Raw genomic sequence first — 22,410 nt, 5'->3', positions numbered from 1 at the left:
ACTTTCTAGAGAATTTTTTTCAAAATTTTCTTTTTTGTTGTTTGTTCTTTAGAATAAAAAGAGTGTACATTTAAAAATTCGCATAAAAAAAATATCTCTAACATGATTTTTGAAGATGATTGCATTACACTATTATACAACCGATGCTTGAAATTATTCTACATAATCTAAAATTCAAAACGTTGATTATTGTTAAAACCACTTGAGAGTATTGTTTTTACCTTAAATACCCAAACATAATATATGTAAAACCTTAAACTAAGGATATTTTAGTCTTACGAACGGTTAAAAACATTCTTTGGCAAAGTCTCTTACTCTTTTTGCGTGTTCTCATCGCCAATCTCTCTCTCTCTCTCTCTCATCCAACTACCACCCTCCCATCCCCGAGGATTCAGGTCCTCTCTCGCGGTGAGGGGCTCGGCCGAAACACAGAGCACAGGCCCTTTGTGTATAATGGAGGAATTGAGGACCACAAATGAATGGCATCTCAGAAACCTTGTTCTCTTCTTCAAAGGAATTCAAACTCGCTATGATGCCCATACCCCCTCGTTTTTACCCTTCTAAATTACCCAATAAGAAAAAACCTCCTTTCCCGGCTTTCATCTATGTATCTTCTCACTGTTCAATCGCCCTTTCCCACTATTTCCCATATTTCTCTGTTAAACAATAAATCTCTCTCGTCATCTCTATGTAGATGACCCTTTCATCTCTTTACTTATATTAGCACTCTCTCTGTCTCTCATCCCATTGGTTTGTTTATATCCAAAAAAGTGAAAAAGTAACAAGGCAGCCACAAGGTCCACTTTCTCTTTTCAAGGGATGCTGTCTCCTAATTGGATATTTTTCTCTCTTCAAAAGAGAGCAGTTATTCCTCTTGGAGTATTCTCTTAAAAGGAGCGAGGCTTGAGCCCACAGCCGTAGGCTCTGTGTTCAGGATTGAAGAAGCCCATCTCTTTGAAAATAAGCAGAAAGAATAGTTTTATGAGCCGGTGAAGAAGCTTGCAAAGGTCAAACTCCGGCAAAGAGAAGAACAAAAATTTCATGGGCAGTTTTTCAGGTTCTCTTCATGATACAGTGAGAGGTTTTTCTAAAGATGAGGGATTGGGGTGAATGAAATGGAAAAAGATAACCAGAGAGATGAGATAGACGAGAGAAGGAAAAGGGCTGTTTTTACCTTGGGAGAGGAGAGACCCGTATACGAGAGAAGTGCCTGACTTTTTTGTTTTTCTCCATAGTGTCAAAAGGCAATATTGCCTTTAATTCTAGTTTACACAATAGCTGTAAAAGGATGTTAGTGGTAAAAAACATTCACAAGTGATTCTAGCATTAGTCTATGTTATTTTTGAGGGTTGTAACTCTATAAAATCTCAAATATGAGAAATGATCCTATAGGATATTTTTTCACCTATGTGTAAGACTTCAAAGGATCACCATTAAATTTGATCTGGATTTTTAAAAAAGTCAAGTCCCACACCGTATGATAACTTTTTTGGATATCTGTGTCAAATTTAATGGTGATCCTTTGAAGTCCTACACACATGTGTGTGGTAGGGTCTCACAAAGTCATTTCCTTATATATACTTTTAGTTTTTTTATTGTTATGAATTAATTCTCAGATCTAAAAATCGGTCCAATTCTCCAATCCAAATTGGATTTCTACAAATTAGATTTCTAGCACGGGTCCAATTTTTTAAAGGACTTTGTAAATATAAGATGGGTGCTTGTACCACATATGTGGCTCTTTGCCTCCATAATGAGTTGTAAGGGCAGGTCCCTTCCGCAACATGTTCTGTTAATCCAAGATTTACCCATTTAACCAAACAATGGATCATATGGAATCTGGAGTCTTCGATCTTCGATTCCTAATAAATTCCTAACGAGAATCATAAGTGCCTAATTAGAACCGATTCCTAATCAATTCCTAACTAAGTACCATAAGTGCCTAATTAAAACTCCCAAAAAGCATAAAATGAATGCACTCCTAGTCCGAGCTACCAAAACATTATAAAACTAATAAATGTATAATTAACTTTGATTTTATTATTTATTATTGTTGTTATTATTATTATGGCAAAACAAATCGTGCATGCGCCATTATTTTGTAACAAAAAGTAAAATAAAAGAATGAAAAGGGTACATGGGAAGCACTACTGCACTGGTCACTTTTGAACCATGTCTCATATTTGAGAGTCAAATTGCCATGCACAAAACCCTAGAAATGAACCCAACATATTTATTTTATACAATCCACTTTAGGTCATGTCCCTTAAAAGAGGTCTCTTTATTAGCCTGAAATAACGCCAACTATGACCCACACTACCTTTTAAAGTTGATATTGCTCTCATACCATGGGGCCCTGGGATAAATTCCAAATCATGATTATTACATGGTATCTTTGCATATCGAAGTTGAAAAGCCAGATCTAGACAATAATGGCTTCATGCATATTCACCCAAAAAAATAATATTGGCTTCATGCATATTCTAAAATGATTATTAGACCCCCATGCCTTAGGGATATATCAATAAGACCTATTAAATCTCTTAACATTTTGTTTGATGGGTGTTTTTGTCTCGGACCCGGTTTCTATGTGGCTAAGCCCGCATATGTAGAAATGCGGGCTTTTTAATAAAACTATTTTTGAGATGGATTTTAAGACTTAATTTTTAAAGATCTGTAATCTCTAACATGAAGATCATGAATATGAAAAAATAAATAAATTTTAAAAATTAAAAATAATAATTCTAATAAGAAAACATTTGAACCATTAGTTTCTATTGTCTTAAGAAGGAACATCTACTTGTTTTAAGATAGATGATTTACACTTTATGGACCGCATATGTAGAAATGAGATCCTGCCCGCATGAAACACTTTTCCTTTGTTCTCACATAAATGATTGCATAATGCTAATTCTTATTGCATTATAAAAGGTGCCCAATATTGGGAGAGGATTTCACATGGCATATTAGCGCATGCTTTCTCTCACAAAAATATTACATTTTTACTTTTTTTTTTTTTTGGATAATGAAAACATGCCCCTACCTTTTTTTTTAAATAATTTAAGAGTTAATTTTTTAAATTGTTAGTCGGATGGTATAAATAAAAATGGAATTATTGACTAAGGTGTAGGATGCTACCACGACCGAAACCCCTTTCAAATTTTGAAGCAAAGGCATTATCCTTTGTCCAAGGATCAGTGTTGTTAATGAGGTATACAAATGATATTTTTCATAGGAGCCTCTCGATTTTCTCTATTATGTAACTGATGATTGAAATCAAGATTGGAATTCCGTACCAACGCAACGGTCGCTTGTCATGTCTGAAAATAAGTTCCCAACACTTCATTTTCAAATTTAAAAGAGTCAAATTTTTAGTCTGCCTCTAACAAGCATGGATTGGTATAAAAGAAACTAGTCACACACAAATCACAAGGCATGGTACACGATGCAGACATATGCGCTGTCCTTTTCTGACCGGGAATGGTGGGGACTAAGTGTAATTTTAAGTGCACTTTCACCATTTTGTCACCATTTATATATCTGAGAATGGGACCGGTTATTAAATTGGTTGGGAGTTTGGTCCAATTAAAACTGATCAGATTGTTAGTCTAAATGACCAGACTCAATTTTAAAAAATAAAAAAATATGAGACTTAATAGTTTCGAAACATAGAATATATTAAAAAAAATCACTTAACATTCTCAAGTAGTTCTGACCAGCTCAGATAGATTAAACATGATTTTTGTTTGGTGATGGACAAACTTAAATTTTGCTTTGATCTAGATGGACTAGTGTTTGAAAACCCGGTGATCTGAATTGCTAATTTGAACTGGGAATCGGCCAAAATTGAACTGGTTTTGAGAAAGTATAGGCACTGGTCTATTGCCACTAACATCCCCATGTCAACCCCCATTTCCCCCCCCCCTCCCCCCCCCCCCCCCCCCCACCCCCACCCCCAACCACCTAGGGCCCCACACCCAAGAAAAAATAAACACCTCTATTTTCTTCTCCTTTTCCTTTAAGTTTATCTAATATTTTCTTGGACCCCTTAAAAAAAAAAGGGAAAAAAAAGCCCCACTATAATTTTATTTTTTTGGATCACACTAATCTAAAACCGGTGATTTGATATAGACCTTTGGGGTGGACAATTTACCTCATTGATCTGAGTTTTGAAACACTATGGCAACTAATACACAGATGATCCTACCTATCGGACTGAGCCATCTGTTTTGGTAACTGATGCCCCCTATGTGGTATATGGTAACTATTCCCTTCGTCTTAAAGGGACGCGGTGTAATAGATGAGAGTGTAAACTTGGGGTCCGTTTGGATACCTGAAAATATATTATCTGTGAAATATATTACGGGAGTAATACATTACCTGTAATGGATTGTCACTGTTTGGGTAGTATTTAGATGCAACTTGATAAATACATTGGTACTGTTTGACTATGTCTGGAAGAAATATGAGAAATACATAACCATCCAAATATGAAAAATATGGTTATGTTTGGCTAACATGATTAGACTTTGGTTTCAACATGATAAGTCTTTGGAAGAATATGATTTTATTGTGATAAGCCTTATTTTCATTTATTTTTTATAGAAGTTTTTCAAATGTCTCTATATATAATTTCAAATAAGCAATAAATTTATGATACCAAAATCAAAATCTTTATGGTACAAGTTAAAAAATGGAAAGAAGTTTGATTAGTAAACTAGAAGGTTTGATAATTTCAGTAGAAAATTTTGAAGCATTGGAGAAGACTAAAGAGGTATCTTATTTTAATTGAGCTTTTACTAATCTCTTATGATGATTATGTTGGTGAAATTTTTTATTATAATTGTGTTGTGTAATTTCTTATCGATTACTAATTATTATTTTTATTATTTTTGTTTCTATGTGAGAGCTGATGGTGGGCTACAACTCAAATTGGGGATAGGGGGATGTAGAAATTTTTTTGTTATAATTGTAGTAGAAAATTATCCCTCATCAAGTTCTATAACTGTTGAAATCAATTTAGATTTCCCTTACTTTCAATTACCAATTATTAAAAAATGTTGTTTTTATATGAGAGTCAAATGAGGGCTACAACCCAAATTGGGGATAGAAGGATATATAAATATTTTATTATGATGATCCTAGAACGTCTGTTCAAATCAATTTAGATTCTCCTTTTCATATCCCCTACTTGTACTTTCTATTTACCTTAATAATTATACAATACAACGTAAACTTGAGAGAGGGAAATGTTTTTTTAAGCGGGATAGGCTAGAAAGACGATTGCGAAAGATTTCCAAAGATTACCCGTTTCACCCTTCACCGCGTGGAATTGATTTCATGATTTTTAGGAAATTTACGAAAGTGTACCCAAACAGTGTAAATGTCATATTTTCTTGTACGTAATAGATTTCCACGTACCCAAACGACCCCCACTGTCCAAGAGGGAAAAGGTAAACTAGGCATTCAAATGAAATAAGTGCATTAAAACTTAATGATTTTCTATTTGGAATCATCGATCTGTATGGGAATTAGTTGCCACCGAATCGTAGGATGGTTTGGGTCCTAACCCGGTTCCCGTTAAAACTCCTCATTTTATAAATATTTTTTTCTTTTTGTTAAGCTTGTCTGATGTTTCTTTAAATCCTCTTAAATCTCCACCCATAAAACCCTATTTTTATTTTTATTTTATTTTTATTTATTTATCTTTTGTATATATATTTTTTAAATAACACCTAACTAGATCAGATCCAAATCGCCGATTCAGTGATCTGACACATATCTATGGGTGAATGATCCACCCCGCCAATCCGGATTTTAAAACAAATGAAAGCATAAGGGACTATGGATCGTATAAAGATAGTGACCTGTTTTAATGCTTCTCATTTCGTGTGTGGACATATAAGCACACCCATGTGGAGTTGTCCAAATCTCCTTTTGTTTGCTTTCTTTTACCCCCCATTTTTAAATAGAAAGAAAGCTGGCCGATCCAACCTTGAATGGTTGGTCTTACAACTAAGACTCCGCAATTTCCCTTTTAAAAAGTGGCCTATTAGGCAGCAATTTGATGCCCAGACCCTCGCTTTTGTTTATTTAAAATCTTAATAAGTATGGTAAGCTATTATTGTATTATTTATGGTAGGCTTAATAACAAAACTGTTTATATTATGGAAACATGGACATAAATAATGAGTTCCTTATTTGGTCACGACCCAAGGGAACTCCCAATTGTCAATTTAGTAATGTGAAATCCAGAAATTTACCAGAAATGCAAGCCATTTGCCTTTAATGGTTATAGAATTTAGGTCGGGATGTTGAATTATCCATTTAATGGACATCTCACCCACATTTTATTTTGATTTTAGTACTGCCAAAAGATATGCTGCTCCGTTGAAGCATACTGTCCATTTGTTCCATCAGTTAAATTTCAAGTTAGGATTATTTTTAGGACTCTAAATTTTCGAATGTAGCCCCTTGAGGGTGGCGACCAATAGTCAAAAAATATTCTTTTGAGAACTTCCCTAGTTTGACAAGGAACACCTAAATGTTGAATCTTCCAAAATATTTCTTAGGTGGACCCCATGGGAGCATGTTATTTCGATATCAAGAAAATGTTATGTGCTAGAGAGAAAGGAGGGGGGATGATTTCCACTCCCTCTCACTGTAGAGAGAGAGGTGTCTCCCAATACCACCTTTTTTGTTTAGAGCCTCGGCTGTATACAAACGGCACTCTTAATAATTAAGTATGTATCCAGTTAATTAACAACTAATATTAAATTTCAATCCAAGTGCTTTATAACAAGGAAAAGTGTTTTGTGAGTCCTTGGACTCACTGGCCTACTGATTCACAGTCGTCCATCTCTAAGATGAATCTCCACAACTAAAGATTCATATCCCATAGATAGGAAATTTTTGAAAAGGATGTTTTAAAATTTTATTTTATTTTTATATATTCATGATCCTCACAGTATAGATCATGGATCTCGACAAATTTGGATCCAAGATCTATATAAAAAATGGGTGTTAGAAAGAGCCTGCACAAGAAAAGTTTGAGTCGGAGACTCATAAAGACCGGGTCCAATCAGGTGAAACTTTTCTGAATAATATATTAGAATACTCGAACATGTTCGGGGTTTTCCCGATTTCATGTATGAATATTCTGTCTTTAACTATATTATATTGCCGATGGTGTGGGGGCCGTGTTGGAGACCATGTTTCCTCATGGGCCACTTCACAAGGACATAATACTCGCATATTAATTATTTCAAGAGAGAAAGAGGGATTAACATTAAAAAAAAAATGAGAGAGGGAGGATATTCAATTGTTTAGATTCTATACAAATGGAGATTTTGGATTTTAATATCAACAACATCAACATCCTTATATTACCAATAATAACAATAAATAACATATGAAATCCATCATTTTCCCCCACCTAAAATTCAAAAATTCTCACTCCCCCATAAAGATATTGCGCTGCTTATAAAAAGCATGCATAGGATGTGTTTGTGAGTTCATTATGTACATTTGCTCCCTCTGGTGAAATTTAGGGGTGGCAATTGGGTCGGTTGACTAGAGGTCCGGTTCAAACGACCTAGACCCAACATGAGACAATGCCTGAGCCTAAATCTGCAATGGATCTTATGGTGTATGATTACAAATGAGTCAAGGTTAACCTGATCCAACACACACACGCAATAGGCATTAGTTATATATGGGTGCGGTTTGCATAGAGCCGAAACAATCTAACGAGCCCACCTTTAAATAGTGTCGAGAAATGTGGTTTCAACGTTGAAAATCTTTGTGATAGCCTTAAAATATATTTTCATCTTTAATTATAAAACTTAAAGTTTCAAAAATACTGTTGATCAAGCAGATATATGAAAACTTGAAAATCTTAAAAATTGACGATCGAAAAGTGCATTACAAGATGCATTATTTCCAAAACTTGAAATCCAACTTTTTCTCATATCCATGCATCTTGATTTCTAGATGATTGATTTGAGGATATTTGAGCATCAAACAACTTCTTCTAGTGGAATTTTTGAGGTAAGCTCTAATTTGATTATTTAGAGGCTCGACTCTATATAAACTTTTCATAAATTTTATTTATTTTTATGTAACCCCATAGGCCCACCCAACCCATTTGACACTCCTAGTGAAACAGCATAGAAGAATTTGCCGATCTAAAATTTTGAGATTAATAATCACTAATTATTTTTATATGAAAAAAGTTTGGATTTTTAGTTCTTAAATTATTGGATCTGACGATTGGGAAATTGGACAATAGTTATTGAATTTCAATACTTTTTTTGCCCCATTTATAATTATTTTTATTGTTTGAAGAAAACGCCGAATGATTATCTTTACAAAAAAAAAAAAAAAAAGAATTTTAGCTCTTACATAATTATATCCAATAATATAGAAATTTGACTCTCTTTATTGCATTTCAAGGCTTTTTTTTGTTTCACCCCGTTTATTTTTTTTATGGATGCAGTTTTTATGGGGCCTAGGGCTTATGAAAAAAAAGGTAAAGACTAACCTAGAAATCTTGTTCAAAAAACACTTGGGGTATGAAAAATCCCCGAAATAGCTCTAAAATTTATTTTCACCTCTAATTATATAATTTGTACATCAAAAAAGGATATATATCATATAGATATGTAAACACTTGAAAATAAATGTTTAGATAATGCATTACAATATACACTATGTTTAGGAATTAAAGTCTTAATTTTTTCTTAAAAATCCATAATAATCAAGATCAAGTTGGAGATTTTTTTGATACTGAGATATTTTTTTTTGGGTGAACCATGAGATTAGAATATATATTTTTTATAAGGCCTTGGCCTCATTTTAGCCTTTTCAAATTGCTGGGCGAAGTCAGATCTTGCATCCCCAACAGACACGGAGTACTGGGTAAATTTTAAATTTTATCTGAGGGAGCTGGAGGAGAACATGCTCCTGCGGGAGCATAGAATGTTTTTAACTGCATAGAAATCTGGTAATAAAGATTCATTTGCTTTATTCGGACATACTCCTGCTTCCGTCGTGGCAGTAACCCTAACTTTTTTGCCCCAATACAGAACTTTGAGCTCAGAACCCATGGCTTGCGTTTTCCGAAACCACCCTACCTACTTCCCTCATCAGCTCAGGAGCCATTGTAGAAGACCTTGCTTGACATTACGCACCTTACAGTAACTGTGAAGAGGCTTAGCTCAAGAATCCTGATTTGTATCAAATAAGCCATGCCCAGAAGCTCTCGTCTCGTATTCTCATGGAGCGAGCTTTCTCTGATTGAAAATGGCTGCGTAGTCTACTCTCCAGTTTCAGTTGCCGAAAAGCTTGCGTGTCCTTTTCTTGGAGGAGTTGCAGTCGAGAAGACTTACCCAGGAGGCTCACTGCAACTTCTCTGCTACTCTTGATTCAAGCAAAAGTGCACTTCTTGCTAGAATGGGCTCCTTTACTTGACCACAGTCTAGGGAGTTTAGGGTTTTAGAAATGGCGGATTTGCAACACAGAAGCCATGGCCAGAAGCCTCATAGTAAGCCCCCTGCAACCCTGGCTCCCAGAAAACCCCATACCCAAAATGGAAATGGCACTGGGAATAACACATTAGTGTATGATGATGTGTTTGGTGGTCCTCCCAAATATACGGTCTCATCTTTCGCACCAAAAATTGAAGGCTATGATGAAATATTTCGGAATTTTTCGAATCCTATGACATCGGATGTGCCTTTCCTTGAAGTTCCAGTGCATCACAATGATGATGATGATGAAGTTTTTGGAGGTCTTGGTAATTCCGGGCCGTTAGATTTTCTCTATGAGGATGTTTTTGGGGAAAATGAGGATAGGGATTTTGCAGTGCCATATGAAGAGTTGTTCTTTCCAGAGGCCAAGAAGACCAAGAAATCAAGGTATGATCCATCTTTGGAAGCCCTAAATTGTTTTTGCTTTTTTGCTCCTTTATTTTATTTTAGGTGGATTTCATGTTTGTAACGTTCATATGAAAATATGCAACAATACCCATTTGCTTCGAACCACCTCGAGTTGCATTTGCGAACCATGAAACAAGGTAAGAGTGCTAATGCATGACTAGAACTTTGAAAAAGAGAGCAGAACTCACTCCTCCAAAGGAATAAAGAGAAAAAGTTCAATGTATGATTCAGAGTGGTGCATGCAATTGATATCAAGGCTAAGCCCCTATATGGATGGTCCTCGTGCAACATTAAGCCAACTTGCAATGCGGTATATTAGCGATGGAGGGAAAATTACCTTTCTTGAAAAATGCAACAATCACCAATGTATACCTTATTTGTGCTGTAAAATTAACACAACCGTTTCTACATTGGTGGCAAGAATCTTGGCACCAAACAGCTTGTGCAGATAGTGCTCAACTGCATGGGCCTTAAGTTTGTCCAGCTAAGGGTCAATACTGGGAATAGTATGTTAAGGCATCTTGAGTTTGGTGAAGGGTGAGGAATGAAACCTTCCACTAGAGATGAGGATATGCTATAACAGTATAATTAATTCATTAATAGAGAACCATATGTTATTTCTACGTCATGAGCTAATTCATTTCTAAGAGCAATAAATTGAAAGAGATTCAGAGAGGTATAGCTGCACGGACGGCCTCTATTTAAACACAGTAACTTTCCTCTTTACAACCACATGATGAAATATCTCTTGTTCTTCTCTGGTTTAACTGTACTGCATAATTAAAAAAGGAAGCTATGGTTTTCCAGATTGGACATGAAGGAGAACGTACTATTGTACCATTTGATAGGAACGGTTGTGAAAGAAGTTGATGAAGAGTGTTGCACCCATGTACGTGAGTGTGTGTGCATGTGTGTCTGATCACGAACAATTAGTCTAGTTTTTATTGACACTAGCAGTCAAACCTTGTTGTATCTCTCATGGAGCCTTGTTGTCTCTGTGGAATTGCCAATATTTGGTTCCTTGTCTTTATGTTTCTTTGTTTCACACTATGTGGTGCATGTGATTATCTCATCTGTTACCCTTAATTGGACAAAAGAAATGCACTTATTTAGATCCAGTTTGTTCAATTTCTTGTGGACAAGTTTGACATTATATTATTTCTATTATCTTTAAATTTATCAAACCTGGTACATGTGCACAATAATAGTTGTGAATCATGATGCTAGTTTTAGATTAACATTTGAGTTGCTTATTGCAAGAAATTTTTGAACTTTACTAATCACAAGAAAAAAGGCAGGAAATTTGGAAATTTATTTAAAATTGGAATCGTTGTAGCTGTACATCATGGCTTATCAATTCTAATTCCTTTGTGCCTTTTTCTTCTGGTGTTTTCTTTTATCGAAGATGATTTCCACCTACACTATCTAGATTTTGATCCCTTGTGATTCCTTTTACTTAATGTGGCATAGGGTTGTTCCCGAATCAAAGTCCTGGCAACAGGTGCAACCGGTTCAGTCCCCTGCTTCCTCTGAAAGAACTGACAACCCTTTTTATAGCTTGGAATTGGATGGATCATCTAAACAATCGATTGGTGCTGTGAGGGAATCCAACCTGTTATATCAAATGACAAACCAAATGGGCAGAGAAAATGTAATCTGTGGGACCACTCACCTGCATCAACTAAATGATGCTCCCAGATACACAGTTGGTGGAAAGGCGTTGTCCCCTCTTCACAAGACAAAGATTGACAAATCTCCTCCTCGAACTGTTCATAGTCTGAATGGCAATTTGGTCCTTGATGGGGAGACAATGGAAGTTGATCAATCCGGTCGGGTAATGTCAAACAAGTCCCTTGGTAATGGTCTTTCTAGTTCTGGTAAAAATGTTCTCAAGGAAGATCCGAAACAGTTTCAGGGTAAGCTGGATACTTCAGAAGAGGTTCCCTCTTCTGTGAATAACCAGTTGGATTTGTGTGATTTTGATCGTGATGTTGCATGCATTGGTGATAGACCATTTCCTCATAAGTCTTTTATCACTGTTGCTGAAATCAACCTCCAAACAAAGCCTACCAAAGTACCACCACCGTCGAGACCACCACCGAAATTAGGTATTAGGATGGGTGACCTGAAGGCTTATGCAGAGAAAGAAAACTTATTTTTGTCAATGCTGAGTAGTAGGCCTCATCAGTTTGAAAGTGTTTCTGGAGCTTCTCTAAATGATGAGGCTGTGAAGCACAGAGCTCCTCCTTCTCTGGATTATGAGGAAAGTGCTACCTTAGATGCTGCAGCCTCAGCAGCTGCTATGAAAGAAGCTATGGAGAGAGCTGAAGTGAAACTGAAGCTTGCCAAGGAATCAAGGGAACGAAAACGAGATATTCTAGAGAGCCATACAAAACCAGTTTTAAAAGAAGAAATAAAATATGTGCAAGTAAATGAGATGAGAACTTGTGTTGAGCCCCAGGACAAAGAAACGATAACTCAGGTCTCTTGTGAAAGAGCAGAGAAGGAAATGGAAAGTTGTGACAAAGAGGAAAACCATAAGTCTGCTAGTGCATCTCCTGCTGATCCTGTATGCCAAGAAAAGGGAAGTGGGGTAAAATCAACTGAAGAGTTTACTGAAAAAGAAGGAAGTCAGGTAAAATCAACTGAAGAGTTTACTGAAAAAGAAGAAACAAACAATGTAGGAGTAGTTCACGTGACTAAAAAAGGGGAAAAGCAAGAGAAGGAAGTGAATTCAGGGAAAAGGGCTGTTGTCATGAAGGAAGATGGTAGGAAATCAAATGATATGCATAAACCCAAAGAAGATGTAGACAATAAGAAGAAAATAAAATTTACTCAAGTTGCTGATGAACTGGAGGAAAATAAGAAGATTTCAAAAGCAACTAAAAATGCCCGTGATTATGAGCAAGAAGAAAATGGGAAGAAGTCACCAGCATCTGAAGATGTGTGTGGGCTAGCTGAATATGAGAAAAAATCAGTAGGTGCTCTAGATGCACTTGAGCATGACGAAAAGGAGAAAAAATTAAAACCATCTCAGGAAACCTGTGATCGTGAACAAAATGAGGAGACATTGAAAGCATATGAAGATGGTGGGCGGGAAGAAAACAAGAAAACATTTGAGGCACTACAGGATAAAGAAAAGGTAATAAAAACAACATACGAGGCCTTTGAATATCAAGAAGCAGTGAGAAGAAAGAAAAATACTCAAGAAGCCCTACAAAAAGAAGACAGGAAAAAGGAGGAGCTCGAGAACGGAAGGAGACTAAGGGACATTGAAGAGGAGAAAGAGAGACTGAGGAAACTAGAAGAAGAAACGGAGAGAGAACGAGAAAGAGAGAAAGACAGAGTAGCAGTTGAAAAAGAAAACCAAAAAGCACGTGAAAGGGCGGAAAGAGCTGCTGTAGAGAGAGTGACTGCTGAAGCTAGAGAGAGAGCATTCATAGAGGCTCGTGAAAGAGCTGAAAAGGTGGCTGCTGAAGCTCGTGAAAAAGCGTTGGCAGATAAAGCTTCTTCAGAGGCTAGACAGAGGGCTGCTATGGATAGAGCCACTGCTGAGGCTCGTGAAAGGGCTTTGGAGAGAGCATTGGTTGAAAAGGCGGCTGCAGAGGCAAGAGCACGTGCAGAGCGAGCTGCTGCTGAGAGGTTTGCTGCTTCCTCAAGGGAAAGGCAGTTGAGAGAGAACTCTAATCAATCAGTGAGTGAAATTAACTGTAGCTTAATGGAGTCATAGTTGCTTTTGCCCTACAGAAAATTTGATGTGTTTTTGGATGTGTTTATACTCACATGACATTGAACAATGGCAGGAACCGCAAGACACAGCATTTGATTCTCAATCTGGTGAAGGGCTTGGGAGATTTCCCGCCTCAGATACTGCAGATTCTGGTAGTTTAGCTTGCTCTTTAAATGCCCGAAATTTTACATACAGGTGTCCTTTTGTGGCCTCCGAATCTGAGGTTACAGTGTTTATTCTTATAATTAACTTCTTCTAGATCTTGTATTTAAAGTTGAGGCTGGGGGTGAATCTGCTGAAAGGCGGAAAGCGAGGTTAGAGAGGCATCAACGCACTAAGGAACGAGCGGTATGTATATAAGCTTCTCTAGTAAATAAACCAAGTAATTTTAAATATTGAAACAGTGCATATTATCTCCGAATTATTCTTATTATTAGCATTTCACTTATCAGTAATTCGCTTCTTTCCTTTCTTGTTTGTAATAGTAAATGATAAAGATACATGAAGCTTTGATGACTGGTTTTGTCTCATGCCTTTCTGTGAGTTTCAGGCAAAGGCGCTTGCGGAGAAAAATGCACGGGATATTTTAGTGCAAAGAGAGCAAGCAGAGAGACAAGTGAGAAAGCGAAACTTGTTTATTTCATTCTGCATTCCTGATTGCTGTTAAATTTCGTTTTGCCTGATACTTGTTTTCCCCCCCTTTTGTGATTTGTGAGAATCTGATAACGAAATGTAGGATGAAGGCATGCTGCCAATGCCCCGAACTCACATTACATTGAAATGTGTTGCTCCATGAGATGCCTCAAGCCTTCTGGGCTCCAGGTTGCATGGTTTATCTTCTCCCCTAACAAATTCCTCTTTGACTGCAGAGATTGGCAGAATCCCTGGACGCAGATGTCAAAAGATGGTCAAGTGGGAAAGAAGGGAACTTACGAGCACTACTTTCAACATTGCAATACGTATGTTCCTGTTTCTGTAACTTCTTATGCATGGATTATATATTGTGCTTCTAATTGATGCCGTCAAAGTCCTCTGAACCTTCCCCGAGTTGTGAAAGTGTTTGCTCCAGTAGCTTCTTGTACTTTATTGATACTCTAATGATACAGGAAATGCCCATGCATTGGATAAGTGGTTATGATAATTTTTGTCAAGATAAGAAAGAAAACAAAGTCAAAATATGGAAAATTAGAGAAGTAAAGAGTGAATTTGTGATGAATAAAATCCAAAAAACCTCAAGAATTACCTTCTACATTAGAGACGGATAAAAGTAAAAAGAGGCTGAGGTTACATAAGGAAAAGGCAATGATTTGTGGTAGATGGGCCCCCTGCTCATCATCGCCAGATTGGGAGACTTAACATGTGTGGCTCGAGAAAACCAAGAGAAGAAAAGTTATTCCTTGCTAAATGGCTGGAAAATCGGAAATTCTCCGCCAACTATGAAAATTAGGATGATTCGATTGGTGAGACTGGCCAAACAACAGTTTGTCCCTTTCTTTTTTATTTGGTTTTTAATTGGATCAGTTCATCTTGAAGACTCATTCCAATATAACACGGCCAAAATTTCGCCAAAATTTCATGGTTGTGATGTAATGTGGTAGATACTATATTTGCTTTAAAGCTATAGATCTAGAATTCTGGATTTGAAAATCCCATATTCTTACATCAATAAACCTTACCTCAAAAGAAATATCTCATTGATCTTCCATATCCAGGCCATCCATAGCTGTTTTATGCTTGATTATCTGTTTCTGACTTTGATTATTGTGTTTCCATTGACGGCAGTTAGTTCACAAAATTCTAATCTGATCACATAATCATGTTGATCTCTGAATAGTAGTTGTGAAATCTGAATTTCTAGTTGTGTTCTTGTTGGTTATTTTAGGGTTTTTGTTGGGCTTGAATAAGTATGGAGGTTCTATTGGACTGTGCTATAATTTGTGATACTTTCAGGTTTTCAACAAAATCACTTTTCCCTGACAGAATCATTCTCTCTTCATATTGCAATAAAAGGCTTAATCTTGTCTGAAACTTCGAGAAGCTTGGTTTCACAATGATAATTTTGATGAAACCAATGAAAATGGTTGCTTTTTATACTGATACGAGAGTTTTATTTTGACACTATCAGCATTGGCAAGTACATGGCCTGCTGCTTAATTGTTTTGCTTTCCTTTTCTCTTGATAGATCCTTTGGCCTGATAGTGGCTGGCAGCCGATTCCATTGACAGAAGTCATCACTGCTGCTGCTGTTAAAAAGGCTTACAGAAAGGCTACTCTTTGTGTCCATCCTGACAAGATGCAGCAGAAGGGTGCAACTCTTCCTCAGAAGTATATCTCTGAGAAGGTTTTTGATCTGCTTAAGGTATTTCACCATGTCCTTATTTTTAATTTATATGCAGGTTTTAACGTGGTATTTGAATCATGCAATCCAGACAATGTGCTTCTTCTTTCCCATTACCATGAAATCAGGCATCTGATGTGTAGATTTCCTTTCGTGGCCATGCGATATAGGACGGTAGTTACTATACTGAACATTGGTTTTATGGGGATTATGCTGGTATATGAATGTCTGCCAAAGGAAACAAGCTGAAAATTTCCCAAAAATAGAACACTGAGGATCCTTTTGCATGGATACCTAATACTATAATAAATTTAAATAGCACGTATGTGCAGCTGTTGCTGTGTGCCTGCATGTGAATACTTGTGTGTGTGGGTGTGCGAATGTGCATTGTATACATATATCTTCTGTTGGCTGATTGGAACAATGTTGCAAAGCTTCTGAAGTTAGTGGCCATGTTCAGCCCTGTATGCTAGAAGATATTATATGGTATTTCATATGAATAAGTGGTTGGTAGTTTGAGATCGCATTAAGAGGGAGAAGTGGGTTCATAAATCTTGAAGGGTTTTCTAGCTTTTGCGTACTGTGTTGTAGTTCTTGGTAGCATTGTAAAGCAGTTGTGAATTAGAATTCAAATGGCCATAAAAATAACAACTCATTTTTGTTTTTCTCGGGATAAGTGAAAGGCAGCTTAAGAATTTGGCAGCATCATCTGTCATGAATTTTCAGGGATAAGTTGGAAGGAAACAGGTTGGTGGGAGTAGTGCTGGAATTATGCACTCCTTTTTTAGATCATGTCTTCCCAAAACGATTGGCATGGTGGAAAGAGAGTGAATCTGGAATCTGGTGTTACAAAAGATGATTAGGTCCTTACTTTGTAAAACACTTAGAAAAGTCCGTCTGGATATGCATGGAGAAGTACTAAGTAGGGTTGATTGCTTGTGTAGTCCCTTGTGTTTATTATATTGACCAAACTTAAGAACATGGCTGTTCTGTGATTGATAAAAGGCAAAGATCTTGGAAATCATTCAAGTATATACTGGATCTTGAAAATATCATTCAACACTTATGATGTGTAAATGGCCATCAGTACCTGAAGCTAACCACCCCTTTTTCTTTTTTTTCTTTTTGTTTCTTTTCAGGATGCTTGGAACAAATTCAATTCAGAGGAGCATTAAAGCAGAACATCAAAAGAATTCAATCGTGAAAGGTCTTTTGCCTTCAGCAGCAGAAAATGTATTCTTTTGTCTAAAGTTGGAAAGCATCATCATTTCATTTGAATCCAACCACAACCAGCATCACTCATGTAATTTCAAAGACAGTATACCGAAAGTATGTGATCTTATGTCAATTGCCCCTATCATCTGTTCCTAAGAATATCTCTGCCAAAATCGCGTTACCTCTCTCTCTCTCTCTCTCTCTCTCTCTCTCTCGTTCGATGTTGGTTATAAGCCAAGTACATGCAGCATGATGGCGTTTTGAGCGTGCAAGCGGTTCTCAGCCTGTGGGAATACAATGGAATATGGGGCTTCAATCACACCATCCGTGACCTCCACTCCCCTCTCTGCAGGGAGGCAGTGCATAAAATATGCCTTTGAACCGGCGATCTCCATCAATGCCTCGTCCACCTGAAATTTTCCAATCTTACGACAGTCAAGACAAAGCAAATAGAGAGTCCTAAACCACAAAGACTTCATCCATTCGAGAACTATAGGCCATAAGCCTTGCTTTCCATGGGTCGAGGGTAATGGTTGTATGCGTGTGGAATGGGTCAACTGTACTCCTGAGAGAGTACATTATTCACTGATTCCTTGGGGCTAAATATCTGTTTAAGATAAAGGTTATATAAGGTTGCAACCTTAAAATGTAAAATTACATGTGCATCTCAAAAATCCATTAGAAAAGGTTGTTTTAATGTTGAAAAACCTCTAATTGACGATCTCGACATTGAGATGTATGAAAATAAAAGAAAAAAAAATCCTAGAAATAGTGCATCTTGCAATACATCATTTAGGCCGTCAATTTTTAAGATTTTTATGTTTATAGATGTATTTGATTTTAACCATTTTTGGAGTTTAAAATTTCATAATTAGATATAAAAATAGATTTTACGATAATCATAAGAATTATTTTCTACCAAAATTACATGATAAAATTTGGAGATTAGCCTTAATTTGATTGTTTGAAGTTGCAACCGTATAGAAACCATACCTTTGTTCAATACTAAGGGTATTATTTTCGGTATGTATAGCATTTGTAAGATTTTTTTTTATTTTTTTGGCCTTTTTTTTAAGGTTTGAATGCTTGGTTAAGGAGATTACATCTCCAGAAAGTGGGGCTTTTGATATACACAGCGATTTTGCATGAGAGATCACGGTTCTTAATATACGCTTTGGGGTTTCGCATGTCCATTAGATGATATGCTTCTTGAAGCATGAAAAGGAAAAGGATATATAGACCCCCTACAAAAGTCCATAAACCTTTTCCAAATTTCAAAAATTGAACGTTCAACCCCTTTTGCTTCTTGTTCCAGTGTATCTGCTCTCTTTCCTTTGAAAAACACCGACTCATCCAAAACCTAAGAAAAACCCTCTTGTGAAGAAATTCACCGAAAAATGCCCGAATCAAATTTCAAGCTGAATTTTACTAGACCCATTCCAAGGAGCTCATCTACCATACAGGAAAACCAAGCCATGGCCGCAGCAATACCAGAAAGCTCGATTCAGGCCACCTTTTAATTTTGCTGGGGGGAAGAAAACTCATTTTCTCCTTAGTGTAATGTATTTAGTTGAACCATTAGTGTAATGTATTTAGTTGGACCATTTGTAAGGTTTTTATTTTACTTCTCAATTTATCCTCAGATTAGATGTGGAATCTGGTTGATGGAGGACCCAAATGAGCCATGGTACCGTGGTTTTAGAGAACTCAAGGCTTGGGTGCATCTTAGTGATGAGCCCTACCCTAACACTTTCCTAAGTTTGTGGAGGAGATGGTGGATGTGAAGGGGAATCGTAAAGAAGGTTTTTTGGGAACATGTCCGATCATTGAATATCCAAATTAAATGTATGACAAACACTTACTGGTGCTTTGATCTCAAAGTTGAACTTTCAGCCTTTAAGGTTTGAAGTGGTGGCAATTTGATTACAAATAATAATAATAAAAAAGACGCTGAATGTGAAAACATAATTTTTTCCTTAATTGTTCTTTGGGGTGGGGTTTTTGTTTTTTTGGGGGGTGGGTGTTAGTTTTTTAAATAACAAGAATTCAGGGGGATGTGCGCATAATTTCTATTAAAACTTTGAAGGGGGTCCATGGGCTCTCCGAAGGTTTACTTGGGACCATAAATTCACAAAGGGGATCGATGCCTATTTCCCTAATGTTTTCTGGTTTTATAATCCTAGTTAAAATTGAAAACAAGTCCTCTTTGATAGTGGGTATGCATTATGCCAATCCCATGCGACCAGACAGAAGCCCGCACTCGGCTCTAGACGCTATTGACTTTGACGGCATTTTAAAGGTATGCTAATGTGCATCCAGTCATTACTCTAAAGAAACACCATGAGAGAGGGGGAGAGGTAGATTTTACCTGAAAGCCTTGGAATACTTTCCGGCGATACTCGGCCTCTTCCTTCTGACCCATGCTGGCCCAAACATCTGAATAAACAACATCTGCTCCAACAACTGCTTCCTTTGGATCATTTGTTATTTCAATCTTGCTGATTCCTGTGCTTTTGGCTTTCCTGACTGTCTCCTCATCGGGTTCAAAGCCTTTTGGACATGCACACACAAAATGGAAAGGTACCACAGATGCCAGTAGAAGCCATGAATGAACAATGTTATTCCCATCACCAACATACACAACCTGCATAGAGAAAATCAATACAACATGTTATGCAACAGGAAAATTGATTATTCTACTCTCTCATCACATACGTACAGATAAGGATCAAGTCTCTATTTCTCTCTCTCTCTCTATCTCTCTCTCTCTACATGAACATTAGATGATTAGAAGGATCGGAGCAAGGATGAATGAAAGGAGTGCCACCTTAGTTCCTTCAAGATGGCCGATGTGTTCGATTATGGTAAGTGCATCAGCCATTATTTGGCAGGGATGGTTGTAGTCTGTCAGCCCATTCACGACTGGTATGGTGGCATATTTGGTCAAGTCAAGAATGTCCTGGTGTATCAGTAACAGAAAATTGTGTTAGGAATGTCCTGGTATTTCAGTAACAGAAAACTGTGTTAAAAGTATGTCGTACGGTGTATTTTTCAAAGCCATGGATGCCCTGATCCACTAATATGAGAAAAACTGTGTTGAGAGAGAGAGAGAGAGAGAGAGAGAGAATGCTTTGGTTGATGACTTAGTTATCTGATTATTTAGAAGATAATGGCCATCTTGGAAGTCGTTTACACTTCAACATCCTTTATAGTAAGTCTAAGTGCGGTTTAACGTGTCCTATATTTCATCTGTTTATCTTAATTCTACAAAAACTGCTTCACCAAAACCGTATTGAAAAAATTTCCAATGATACCTCAAAGGAGACATCCCTATATGGAAAGCTTGGCTAGGTTATGTTGGAACTACACTCTTTAGTAATTCTTTTATTGGCATAGAGCAACAACATTATAATATCTGAAGTCCGAAAGTCCACTTATATTTTTTAGAATAATTGTCTTTTATTAAGATATTAAAATAGTTACAAAAATTTCAGCTCCTATACAAAATGGGGCCAGCATAAGGTGTATTACAGAAACTGTTCCACACCAGAGCAACACAAGGAATATAAGCAAAACACAAGTACAAAAGAACTGTCCACCCTACAGGGACCCTACTAAGATCTGGACATAGCAAAAAGTTTGCTCACTGCCATTTCTGCTTGAATGTCATTTGTATGGTGCTGCAAATATGACAGTTCCCCCAAAGGGCCACCCCTTGACACACATGAAATTATATTTTGCAAATGCCTTCTAGGTGTGCCCCCAACTCCAATCGAATAGTTTCAGTCCTTCCCAAAGAGCCATACTCTCAGCCTTAGTGGAGTTCGCAGAACCGATAGGGCCTGAGTAGGACACTAATGGTGCAGCTATATTCGTTCAAATAACCCCCCAACCTGCCCAAGATGAGCTTGGCAACAAGCTACGGCACGGAAAGTTGGCTAGAGAACAGCTGTTGACCATTTTTGAGGCCATACCAGGAACAGCTAGAGAACATTTTTTAGGCCACACCCAGACCCAGACAAATAGTCCAAGAATAAAGGATCAAATCCGAACGGTCACAAAGGTGTGGTCACTAGTTTCCTCAGCCGGTTTGCACATTATACACCAGTTTGGTAGCTGATAACCTCTTCTTTACAATTCGTCAACGGTCAAGGCCTTGGATATTACCAACCAATTGAAAGCATGTATTTTTGTATGGATGTGTATTTGCCACACCTAAGAGGCAATTGCAGGCACACCATTTGCTGGGTTCAGGCTATTGTACATAGAGGAGACTGAGAACTGCCCCAAATGGTGAAGAATCCAAATCACTTTGTTACTGCCCACCTAGGGATGAACTGACTGGATACGGTTGAGAAGTTCTACATTGCAAGGAACACTGAGTCATGGAGGTTTCACCAAAATCCTGGTGAACATACAAGCTGTCCACCAAGCAACTCAGCAGCCCACAACCAGTACATTCTGAAGCACGAACTTTCATGTTGTCTTAGCAACAAGACCAAGTCATCAGGGCTAACTTACCATGTATGTCCTGCTGTGTAGGTCCTCACTCTGGCTAGCAAACTACCACCCCACCACTTCCACAACAAGGCAATGTTTCAATCAAAAATATTTTTTTCAATAAAAGCAGTGTTGCGATCTTGGAGATTCCTAGTCCAGTTTGCCCCCCTCTTGGCTTTATGAATAAGATCCCAGCTAGCTAGGTACATTTTCTGTCCACCCTATCCACCACCACCTACACATCAAGGCAGTGTTTTCTATCAATTTTTATTTTCAATGAAAGCAGTGTTCCAATCTTGGAGTTTTCCTAATTCCCAGATCGCCGTCCCTCCTGGCTTTACAAATAAGATCCTAGCTAGCTAGGTGTATTTTCTGTGTTCCCCCTGATCCAGACCAGAGGAAGTCTCTCATCAAGCGCTCGAGTCATGTAAGGACGATTGAGGACATCATGAAAGGGGATATAGTGAACACGAGCATTTGATGGGGTGGGCTTAATAAGTCTAATCCTGCGACAAAGAGAAAGGAATCTTGGATTCCAATAATCCAACCTCCCATTGAACCCTTTGATGGCCTCATCCAAAGGGCCTTTCTAATCTCTCCAAGATAGAGGCGGGAGAGGATGGTTATTTAACGGAAACCCCCATCATTTGTCACTTCACAATATTTACATTCAGTTTTGTAGAGAGTTC

General features: G+C 37.4%; 2 protein-coding genes across 4 annotated transcripts in view; one reads left to right on the top strand and one right to left on the bottom strand.

The window, feature by feature from the left end:
- The first annotated feature begins 9,065 nt into the window (after window positions 1–9,065).
- LOC18422534 (uncharacterized) lies at window positions 9,066–17,363 on the top strand. 2 transcript variants are annotated; one of them, XM_006878467.4, is made up of 8 exons: window positions 9,066–9,917; window positions 11,409–13,632; window positions 13,742–13,820; window positions 13,943–14,016; window positions 14,219–14,284; window positions 14,538–14,627; window positions 15,851–16,027; window positions 17,146–17,363. In XM_006878467.4, exons 1-8 carry the CDS (start codon window positions 9,502–9,504, stop codon window positions 17,179–17,181), a joined length of 3,162 nt encoding a protein of 1,053 aa, XP_006878529.1. In that variant the 5' UTR covers window positions 9,066–9,501; the 3' UTR covers window positions 17,182–17,363. The 2 variants fall into 2 exon arrangements, with proteins under 2 accessions (XP_006878529.1, XP_011623641.1); XM_011625339.3 differs by having other exon boundaries at window positions 13,928–14,016.
- Window positions 17,246–22,410, bottom strand: part of OTC (ornithine carbamoyltransferase) — a 31,244-nt gene continuing 26,079 nt past the window's right edge. For both annotated transcript variants that reach the window (XM_088860538.1, XM_006878466.4), the window contains exons 3-5: window positions 20,049–20,180; window positions 19,590–19,865; window positions 17,246–17,631 (exon numbers count right to left, since the gene is read on the bottom strand). In XM_088860538.1, the coding sequence (XP_088716664.1) occupies window positions 17,449–17,631; window positions 19,590–19,865; window positions 20,049–20,180 (591 nt within the window). In that variant the 3' untranslated portion in view covers window positions 17,246–17,448. The remainder of the gene's footprint in view (window positions 17,632–19,589; window positions 19,866–20,048; window positions 20,181–22,410) is intronic.

This window comes from Amborella trichopoda, chromosome 3 (assembly GCF_054954075.1).
Source record: "Amborella trichopoda isolate Santa Cruz 75 chromosome 3, AtrichopodaSantaCruz75HAP2 v2.0, whole genome shotgun sequence".
Classification (NCBI taxonomy): Eukaryota; Viridiplantae; Streptophyta; class Magnoliopsida; order Amborellales; family Amborellaceae; genus Amborella; species Amborella trichopoda.
The sequence above is the reverse complement of the archived record's forward strand: the minus strand, read 5'-3'. Positions and strand labels throughout refer to the sequence as shown.

Coding starts and splice junctions, on each gene's coding strand:
- LOC18422534 (XM_011625339.3), top strand. CDS start 9,502: ATGGCGGATTTGCAACACAGAAGCCATGGCCAGAAGCCTCATAGTAAG. Junction 13,633..13,741: donor GAGAGAACTCTAATCAATCA/GTGAGTGAAATT, acceptor GAACAATGGCAG/GAACCGCAAGACACAGCATT. Junction 14,285..14,537: donor GAGAGCAAGCAGAGAGACAA/GTGAGAAAGCGA, acceptor CTTTGACTGCAG/AGATTGGCAGAATCCCTGGA.